Source organism: Marmota flaviventris, chromosome 11 (genome assembly GCF_047511675.1).
Source record: "Marmota flaviventris isolate mMarFla1 chromosome 11, mMarFla1.hap1, whole genome shotgun sequence".
NCBI classification, from domain to species: Eukaryota; Metazoa; Chordata; class Mammalia; order Rodentia; family Sciuridae; genus Marmota; species Marmota flaviventris.
Genome location: NC_092508.1, coordinates 2,707,282 through 2,717,928, shown reverse-complemented (window position 1 = coordinate 2,717,928; position 10,647 = coordinate 2,707,282). Strand labels below are relative to the sequence as shown.

At 59.8% G+C, this 10,647-nt stretch overlaps 1 protein-coding gene across 1 annotated transcript; it reads left to right on the top strand.

The window, feature by feature from the left end:
- The first annotated feature begins 1,712 nt into the window (after nt 1–1,712).
- Erfe (erythroferrone) lies at nt 1,713–9,696 on the top strand. Its single transcript, XM_027951704.3, has 8 exons — nt 1,713–1,865; nt 4,082–4,204; nt 5,151–5,253; nt 6,081–6,331; nt 6,404–6,512; nt 6,593–6,683; nt 7,434–7,512; nt 8,128–9,696. Exons 1-8 carry the CDS (start codon nt 1,713–1,715, stop codon nt 8,224–8,226), a joined length of 1,008 nt encoding a protein of 335 aa, XP_027807505.2. The 3' UTR covers nt 8,227–9,696.
- The last annotated feature ends 951 nt before the right edge of the window (nt 9,697–10,647 follow it).

Sequence of the window (10,647 nt, the reverse complement as noted above, 5' to 3'; positions counted from 1 at the left end):
AAGAACTGACCACACCCACTGGGGAAGTAGGCCTGCCCCCCACGGAAACCCAGCACTGCCTCCGGGCTGTGCATCCCTGGGCAAGCCGGCCACCTCTCTGGACTAGTCCATGAGCCGGGAAAAACTTTTCAGAAACAAGAAGGTACCTGCCCGCACAGAGCTGCACCCCCAGGCGGGGCCCTGCACAGCAGATTGCAGGTTCTGACAGGAACCCCTGGGGTCCTGGGGTCCGCAGGCTCCCTGAACAAGGGAACAGAACCAGCTTGACTTGCTTCACAGTGGGGCGCAGGCCCCAGCACCCCCGGACCTGATCTGGCAGAGTTCCACTGGCCAGGCTGCCAGCCGTCATGTCCCACCCCCAGCAGAAGTGCACACCTGCCAGGCAGTGCCCCATGCTCCGAGGGCACACAGCAGCACCCTCCGTCCCATGTGTGGATTTGGGAGCCAATGTCCTCATTGTGATTGATCTACCACAGTCTCCAGATAAAATAAATTCAGGCATTTTGCTGAGCACACGTTCATAGGTCAATGCTTCTCAGATGTGTTCTTAGAGATCTGTAGTTTCCACAGGAATTAATATTTTTTCATTCCATGGTAACATTTAAAGAAATTGGGTGTCAGTGTTAAAGGCAGAGCTTCCCTGTGTTCAGTCCTAACCTGCCAGGGACCTGAGACCCTCATGCTCAGGGCAGGCAGGGTGTTTTCTTGGAGCATTTCCCCAGGGAAGAGAGGCAGAATTCTTTTGGATGATTTACAACTAAAAGCGCCTCTTTTTGTGGGCTGGGGTTGTGGCTCAGTGGCAGAGCAGTTGCCTCAAACATGTGAGGCACTGAGTTCCATCCTCAGCACCACTCAAAAATATAAATAAGCAAAACAAAGATATCGTGTCCATCTATAACTAAAAAACAAAAACAACAACAAAATAATTTTTTAAGTGCCTTTTCTCACTCAGGGCAGTGTTTCCTGTTTGTCATCTCCTGGCACTAAGCCAGCCAGGTGGAATGTGGCGGGAGGGGCCCTTCCCCTTCCTGGTTCTCCGCATCCCGCGGTCCCGCGGTCCCTGGTCCACGCTCCCGCCATCCCTGGGGTGGATGGCGGAGGGAGCATGCCAGCTGTGCCGCCCCGACGATATCGAAAAGCGCCGTGTGCCCGCCAGGCGCACAGAGATCCAGGTGTGCGCTCTCCCCTCCTTTACGCCAGCCAAATAGGTCTGAAGGTAACCATCCCGAGGCCCGCAGGGCTGCTCCACCTGTCGGGGTGCGGTGCCCTGCGCTGACCCTGGGGGCTGATGGACAGAGGGCAGCTTGGTCCGGTCCGCCCCCAACACTGTCCATAGCAGCATAATATGGGGTCATTCCTCCCAGCCTGGGTCCCCACTAGTTCTGGGCAGCTGCCCGCTTGGCAGACTGGCCCCATGACCCTGGGCCTCCGGGTGCATCCGACGTGGGCACCACCGGAATTCAGGGCGCCCCGGATCTGGGAGGCGTCCTGGAGGGAGGGGCTCCCGACTGGGAAAAGGGGCCCAAGAGTCCACTTCGACGTGCTCAGCTGGGGTCTCCGAGGCCTAAGGGTGGGGGCGAGCAGAGGGACCGGACCGGGGCGGGAGCAGGGGCGGGGCGGGGCGGGCAGCGGCGGGGCTCGCGCGTTATAAGGCGCGGCCCAGGCCCGGCCCCGCGACGCCGCTCCGGAGCCGCCCTCCGCTCGCCGCGCGCATGGCCCCGTCCGGCCGCCCCGCCGGAGCGCGCCTGCTGCTCGTGTGCGCTGGCCTGCTGACCACCGCCGCCGGCCTCGGCAACCCGGAGCCCGGCGCGCCCGCAGGGAGCCCCGCGCGCCCGCCGCCCGGGGCCGCGCCGTCCGCCCGCCCGGTAAGACGCGCCAGCCCGGGCGGGGACGGGGCACGTCGGGCAGGCGCGCTCCGCACAGCCGCTGCCGCCCGCAGCCCCGACCTCGGTGTCGGGGGTTCTCCTAGTTAGGGCTGGGGTGTGGCTCGGTGGCAGAGCTCTGGCCCGGGGTTCCACCTGCACCACCGCCACCACCACCCCAAAGAAACGACCCACCAGCCACCAGGCGGGGAGGGAAGTGGGAGAGACCGTGCCCAGCGCTGCGGGCCAGTGACTAGCTTCTGGTGAAAGTGGGAAGAAAATCATTTTGAAAAGGGGTGAGCAATGACAGGAGTGCTTCCCCGCCGCTCTGAGGAAGGGACAGCAGGGTTGGGGGCCCAGAATGATCTCCTTCGTGCCTATGTTGCCTTTTGTCCATGACTTCTGGCCCGTTAGGGGCGATTGGAAGCCCTGCCCTGCTCCTTTCTCCCGGCTTTAGGGCTTGAAATGCTGGGGTGGTGAGCCGATGGGGGAGGGCGTGGCCATAGGCCTGGAAGGGAGGGTTGATGGCCCTTCACTGGTGTCCTCTGGGTGGATGGGGCCTTCCATTCAGGGCAGTGAGGGCACCCAGGGTCTCTGGACTGAAGGTGCTGTGGGCCTCACACAGGGAAGCCTCAGGCCAGATCCTCTGTCCTAAGTATCCACTTAGGACTATGCTTAGCCAAGAAGGGGTCAACTAAGGAAGGTTGGAGACTGCAGCCAGCTCTGGGGGGTCCCTCTGCAGGTACCTCTGCGGAGCCCTTCATCCCGGAATAAAGCCACATATGCTTAGGCATGGGCCAAGAACTCAAAGGGCCAGGCAGACAGATTCAGGGTCACTGGGAGGCAGAGAGAGGCTCAGGGCTTCTAAGTGGGATTTTGACCTTGGATCTCTGGAGGGTCTAGGTGTCAGCAGACCACCCTCCTCTCTTGCCCTGCTGAGGTTCCAAGGCTTCTTTCTGAGCAAGTCCTTACGGCTGGAGACCTTGGCCGGTCGGGGCAGCTGCCCAGCCCACACCAACACTGCTGCAGACCCAAATCCTTGGGCCCCAGACTATACACTGCAGCCCTTCCTCCAAACCAGCACAAGTCTAGTCTATCCACAGGCCACTGGCCCAGCAGGGAGGGTAAGCCCAACATCCCCCCTGGCCTGTGTGGGAAATCCTTGTGCCACTCAGGATACCATGAGGCTATGCAGAAGAATCACCAGCAACCATCAGCCCTGTAAGATGTGGGTGTCCTCTGTAAGCCCTGTAAGGTGGGGGTGCAGAGGGAGGCCCTCTGAGGACTGTCTGTCCACCTGACTTTCTTCCAACACCGAGCCTCTATCTTCTCAGCACAGCAGCCTGGCCTGTGGGTGGTTGGCAAGCTCCCAGAGGAAGGCCCTGAGTCCCTGCAGAGCATTGGGAACCCATAAGGCCAGGACTTGGTGGCTGGGTCTGTCCTTGACAAAAGGGCCTGGCCAACTCCGACACCTGGGGTCTTGTCACCAACCACTGGAGCCCCATGACCTCATCTGAGCCTTCTTAGGCCATTTCCTTCCCAGCTGGCATCCCTGCCTGGAACCCAGCAGGCCAGAGGCCTTTCCCAGGAAGCAGGTTCTACCAGAGCTTTGCTCCACATTGAGACTTGTCAGATGCTGCACTTGCAGGAATGGACATTTCTGGAAGTGCCATGTCCTTGCTTGGGTCAGAGGCAGATAGGATAGCCCCTGCCCCTGTGCCTCATGCCCGGCAGCAGCCCTGGTGGCATTGCTTTGCTGGAACTTGTGCCAGTGGAGGAGAGATAGCAGGGTCTGTGGCAGTCGAGGTCTCATGATCAGCTGCCTCTTCCTGAGCACCAGTGGGTGCTGGTGCTGTGATCCTCCTGGTGACTGTCAAGAGGACAGTATGACTGTCCCAGTGCATCCTGAGGAAGCCCTGGACAGGCTGGGCAGCCTGCAGTGCTGATGCACATGTGCAGCAGACCCTGTGCCCCACCTTCCTCTATCCGCAGCAGGGCCTGCTTCTCGCACCGGTGCAGTCTGGGCTGTGGTGTGACATGTTCCCCAGGAGTTGTCCTCCATGGGCCAGAAGGAGAGGGGCAGGGGCTGTGCTGCATTTGAGAGCACATGTACAGGGCCAGGGTGCTAAAGGAAGTGCTGCACATGGTCACACCTGTAAGGCACGCCCGAGCAGGCACCAGGTGAGGGGGACCAACCTGCCGGGCTGGCTGTGTTCCAGGAGCCCACCACGGAGCCAGCGCACAGTGTCGACCCCAGGGATGCCTGGATGCTCTTTGTCAGGCAGAGTGACAAGGGTATCAATGGTAAGAGGAGGAGCAAGGGCAAGGCCAGGAGGCCAAAGGTGAGTAGCCTGGACCCCTTGCCTCTGGTGTACGCACTCAGCTCTGAGACCTCACACCTGGGGCAGGGATGCAGAGGAACTGGCCAGGCCCGGGAGCCCTGAGTTAGGGCCTGGTCCTCACCACTCACCCACACCCTTGGTGTGCCAGGCCCTCTTCTCTCCCCTCTGTGTCCTGGAGAGGGGCCTTGCCCAACTGTGTGGAGCGTGCTGGAGAGGCCTCTGCTGGGCCCTGCTCTCACTCAGCCCTGGGCCTGGCCTAGGCTGGGACTCGGTGCTTGGCTTAGTGGCTAACTCCTGCTTTGAGCCCCAGTGAGGGCTGTGTCCTCTGAGACAGGAGCTTCGGGACAGGGCTGTGCTGCCCATACTGAGCGTTGGGCTTCTCTATCCATGGAGAGCCAGTCTCACTGTTCCAAGTGTGGAATGCCAGCTCTGAGCCTGGTGTGCAGAGAGGTGCTGCGCTGTTACTGTGGCTCGCCCACCCGCTCTCCTTCTGAACCACCTGACCCTGCCCCAAGCTGCTCCATGCAGCAAACTTCCTCCCTTCTGTGTTGGGTCCTGACCCAGGCCAGTGTGGGCTCCTGGAAGGCCCTGGACACTAGTACTAGCCAGATGCATACTAATGTCTTGACTGACTTGAGGTGCAAGTCCCTAGAAGCTGCCTGTAGTCCCCCTCCCTCCAGGAACACCAGGGAGGGGTAGGCCACAGCCGGCCACAGGCCTACCCACAGCCAGTCCCACATTCCTGTCCAAACCCAGCCTTGAAGTTGCCCAGGGCCAATAGCTTTCACTGACTGCAAGGGGTTGAGATCCCACGGCTCACCTGGGAGGTCAGAGCCCATAGCTACTGGGTGCTCTCCTGCCTGTGTGTGGCAGGAGCTGGCAGAGGGAATGCCCCTGGCACCCAGCTGCCTCTTCATATGTCCTCACAGCCAAGGTTCCCTTCCAGCTTGGCCTGCCAGGGCCCCCGGGACCACCTGGCCCCCAGGGCCCCCCAGGGCCCCTCATCCTACCCGAGACACTGCTGAAGGAGTTCCAGCTGCTGCTGAAAGGTAGGGTTACCACCCTGGCTATCTTGTGCACCAGGGTTTGGGCATCCATGTTTGGGCAGAACTTAGCAACTCAGTTCCTGAGGTGGCACCTGACTGGCCCAGCCTAGGTATGCCAAAGGTAGGGTCTGGGGGTGGGGGCATGGTGAGGAAAAGGCTTCACAGAGGAAGAGAGGCATACCACCAAGTGCTCTAGCTGGGAGTCCAGAGTCCTGCCCCGGGGTTGTGGGCTGCAGCCAGCCTGGCCATATCACTTACCGGCTCTGGATGTGTTATGATGAACTGGGCCATTTCAGACCCCTCCTGTTCAGAGTGCTGGTTTTATGTTTTTGTACCAGGGATTGTACTCAGGACCGCTGGACCACTGAGCCACATCCCAGCCCTATTTTGTATTTTACTTAGAGACAGGGTCTCACTGAGTTGCTAAGTATCTTGCCGTTGCTGAGGCTGGCTTTGAACTTGCCATTCTCCTGTCTCAGCCTCTGGAGACGCTGGGATATCAGGCGTGAGCCACTGCACCTGGCTGTGCTGTTTGTTTTTAATACCACCTCGGTGCCTAGAGAACTCTGCGTGATTGCCAATATAGCTGCAGTAGTAACTTACACGCATCTGCTTTCCAAAAGAGGCCTGGCTGGGGGAAAGGGTGCTGGTGTAGGACACACCTGCCCCAGAGAGGGGGCTGTATCCCCTGTGACCAGGAGCTGGAGGGAAACTGCAGCTGCAGAATGGGAAGCCAAGACTCCCCAGGCCTTGCAGTCGAGTAGGGAACTCCAACCTTTGGGGTGGGCAGGTGAGGCAGCCCCCCATGAGCCCACCTCACTCTGTGCCAGGCGCAGTGCAGCAGCGTGAGTGCACGAAGCCTGAGCCCTGCATTCGGTGTTCGGCTGAAACCACGGGCTCAAGCCCCGCCCCGGGCTCCATTGAGGATGAGGCAGCGGCCGGGGACATGCTGGCGCTGCTGGCTGCGCCCCTGGTTCCAGGCCCACTGGCTAGGCGTGTGGAGGCGGCCTTCCTCTGTCGCCTGCGCAGGGACGCACCTGTGGAGCGCCGCACACTGCACGAGCTCGGCATCTACTACGTGGTGAGTCAGGTGCGTGGGCCCAGTGGGTACACAGGACCAAGCACCTGGGATGACCGGCCTTGCACCCCACAGCCTGACTCCGAGGGTGCCTTCCGCCGCGGCCTGGGCCTGAACCTGACCAGCGGCCAATACACAGCGCCTGTGGCTGGCTTCTACCTTCTGGCTGCCACGCTGCACGTGGGTGAGGCCCGGGGCGTGGGGGGCCGCCCACCGCCCTGGCTCCTGCCGCTGTCACGTGACCACCACCTGTCCTCCCCGCAGCACTCGCCGAGCAGCCAAGGCACGGGCCTCTGCGCCCCGGGGACCGCTTGCGCCTGCTCATCTGCATCCAGTCTCGCTGCCAGCACAACGTGTGAGTGGGCCCTGCCCAAGCTCTGGGCGCACACTTGGCCTCCCCAGCCCACCTGGCGGCCCCCTACCTCCGTGCCCACTGCCACTCTATCCTGCCCACTTCAGGGTACACCCGGGAGACCTGGTCCTTCCCAGCCTCTGCCTCCTTGAGCCCCCTAACAGGGAACTCTCATCCAGGGGCCAGAGGGAGGCAATAGCGCCACCTCCTGAGTGGCATTTCCTGGCCACCCCTACCCTGTGAACTTTCTTTCCCATGATGACATCCATTCCTTATGGCTAGTGTCCCCATCTGTACTGCATCTGGACCATGAGGGCAGCCTCTACCAGCTCCCTGTCTCCCTGGCACCCGGACTAAGCCCAGGCACACCACAGGTGCTCTGCATGTGGGGAGGAGAAGGTGCAGATGAACAGGTGACACTGAGAAGGAATGGCTCTGGGAACCCTGGAGTGACTGGCCTGACCTGGCTGTGTATCACCTCTGCCACACTCCCACCTCCATCTGCACCAGCAGTGTCCTGTCTGTCCTCAGAGCCAGGCCTCTGCTGCCCTTGCTCAGCCCAGCCCAGCCATGCCCTTGGTGGGTGTGCATGTGGCGCTGGCTTTCCCCCCGCCCCGAGACCCCTTCAGAACCTGCCCACCGTGAACAGGCCAGGACCAAGCACTTTGCTGGGAATGGTGACAGTTGCTGGGTGACTGTGTCCTGTGGGGACACTGGGGCCTGGAGCAGGCTGTCTGTCTGTCTTGGCCACAGCTCCCTGGAGGCTGTCGTGGGCCTGGAGAGCAGCAGTGAGCTTCTCACCATCTCAGTGAACGGGGTCCTGTATCTGCAGGTGCGTGGGGCCAGCTGGTCTGTGGGGAGCGCTGCCTGGGCTGGAGCCATAGGTGAGGGGTCCCGTACTGTGGTGGGTAGGTACTCCCAGCCACCTAGGCCCTCTGTGGGGCCTGGTGAAGCGTGAGCCTGGCGCTTCATGACACCTGGCCCACTGCCACAGCGGAAGCCTGTGATGTGGCCGTTTTCTCCAGAAAACCCCGAGTCCTGAGGGGATCTGCCAAGTGGTAGGGATCTATGGTGAAGGTGGATTCATTCAAAAGGAGGTGGTGTGTGGAGTGACAGCGCTGGTGGTCCTCAGCGCTCTGAGTGCCACGGTGCTGCCGACAGCGCCAGGCCAGGCCTGAGACCAGCCCTGCATCACACAAGCCTGTCAGACTCTTGATCCCACTCTGGCCTGGGCGGGGGCTGGCTCCCATATTCCTGAACTGTAGGACACTGGGGAGAGCTCTAGACTAGGTGCCAGAGGTGCTGGGTTCAAGTCCAAGGCCTACAAATGCTTGCTCTGTGCCTGGGCCCTCTTGCTGCCCAGGCAGAGTGGGCAGGGGCAAGGGCATTGGCCCCAGACATCCTGCAGGCTGTCCTGGCCTCAACCTGACCGGCACCCTTCCTGCAGATGGGGCAGTATGCTTCTGTCTTCCTGGACAACGCCAGCGGCTCCTCCCTCACGGTGCGGGGTGGCTCCCACTTCAGTGCTGTCCTCCTGGGTGTGTGAATGGCCACAGGCCCTGCTCTCACCAGGCAACATCTAGACAATTGGAAGGACAGCCACCCAGGTAAAAGGAAGCCCACCTGGAACTCTGCCCACACTGGTCACTGCAGTTGGGCCCAGAGCTGGCCACTACAGGTGGCCCTACAGAGGTGACACACACCAGTGGTTCCAGGACCAGCAGTGATGTTTTGAAAGTGGAAGATCCCTCTGGGCTTCACCTTGGAACCGTCCAGCATGGCCAGTGGCACTGTGTCCTCGGCTGCGAGCTAGCTCCCACATGGCCCCACACAGCTCAGCTTTCCTGGGGCCCATCTTTTTTGGCCTTCTCATGGGCTACAGAGAGCCCTCTGCACAGGGCTGATGGGCACCACCGAGAAGTCAACCACACGTCCTCACTGCATACTGGGGAGCCAGGCTGTCTGGGGCAGCGGCCTTGCCCACCACTCACCTGCTGACTTGGGCTTCCAAGCCTCTGTGCCTCTCCCCAGCCTTGCTTCTACCTGCCGTGAGCTTCAGGGACCTGCTTGGCCCCCAGTGACCACTGAACTCAAGACCTGATGTGGACTCTTGGCACAACTGCTTCAGGAACCAGAGGACGGCTGGACAGGGAATTCCTTCTGGAGGACAGCAGCTCCCAGAGGCCTGGCTCCCAGCAGCTGTTTCCCTGCCATGTGTGCCAAGCTCAACTCCCAAGTCCTCCTCGCAGGTGCCTCGGCAAATGAAACCACACTCCCCCCAGTGACCCTTCAGACAAGGCCTCCTGGGCCCACTCCAGAGGCCAGCTGGTCAATAAGACCCTTTCCCATCCCCTACCAGTTGACAGATGGGAGACAGCCTGCCAGCCCAGGCAGCCAAAGCAATGGTACAGGTGAACTGACCACTATGGGCCCCATGGGCAGGCCTGGTCTGATTCTCGGTAGGACTTGTATCCACCCTACCAAGAAGCACCAGGCTGGCCTGGGTCCCAACTCCCGTGTACTTTGATAAGGGGGTGATGTGGCCACACCCATCCTGGATTTCAGTTTGTTAACACAGTTATCTTTTCCCTTGAAAGAGCTGCACACGCACATATTTGCCCAATGTAAGCATGTTACATAGTATAATGTTGCCAGGAAGGAGATATTTATATAACTGACATGTGTTACTGTGTGATGTGACCACACAAAGCTATTTTAAAAAAAGGGGGTGGATCTGAGAGTCAGAATCTTGACCCTTTAGCCCTAACCACCAGGAGCGCTGAACACCAAGGAGATGCAGGTAGTCCCCAGCTGCAGGGTGGGAGGGGACTCCCCCTGCATGGGCAGGGGGGACCTTGCCAAGGATGCCAGGGCCAAGCCTCACCCAGAAGGGAATGGGCACTTAAGAGAGACACAAACCACAGCCTTCAAGACACAGAATGACACCTGGTTCGCTGTAGGAAGACATCTACCAAATAAACTGACAGACTCGAAGGAGTCTGTTCTGTTCTGGAGTTCTGTTCTTCCTGGATGCCACAATCCAGTGTCCCAGTCCCCAAGCAGAAATGGATACCTACCTTTTGACACTGTGGGGAGGGGTGGCTCCGTCAGCTCTTTGTTCTATTTATGGTCTTCCCACGGCAGACCCCAGGTTTACATGAAAGGTTCACACTGAAGAGCCAGCTCACCACCAGGACTGATGGCTGATAAGCCGTGTGCAGTGGGTGGGGCCAGCGAGTACCACAGACCATGCAAACCATCCTAGGCCCAACACACAGAGGAGCCAAGAGCTGCTTTTAAAAAATGACAGTTCTGGGGACTGGGGTTGTGGCTCAGCGGTAGAGCCCTTGCCTAGCATGGGCGGGACCCGGGTTCAATCCTCAGCACCACATAAAAATAAAATGCATTGTGTTGTGTCCATCTACACCAAAAAATACATATTAAAAAAATAAAAAATGACAGTTCTGTGTGAGCACAGGCTGACATTTGACCCATCCCTCACCTTACACAGCAGGGCCCTCTGGGCTGATATTTTGAGGGTCCACCTTGGCTACAAACAGACCTGCCAGGGGCCTGCCAAAGTCGTATTGGATGGCACATGATGAGCCATGCCCTTTGAAGACCCAGGGGAGCCAGACTAAGACCTGCTAAGCCAGCATTCCAGAACCCTTCAGCCAGATTGCAGTGCACAGGAGATGGAATGGGCCAAACTGTTGCCGGGGCCTGGCAGGGCAGGCCCCTGAGGGAGAGCCTGGTATATGGGCCTAGCTCTGGCCAAGCCCTGGGCTCCTGTAACAATTTTTAACGCTATTTCTGTACAGAAAATTGAATGGAGCCACAGGATTCCAAAAGCCTGGTTCTGACCTAGCCTCATCCCTAACCAGTACAACTGGCCCTGTGGAGGTCATCACGAGGCTGAAAGAGCATGTGGTCTTGGAGAGCTAGCCTACGATGCCCACAGTGGTCC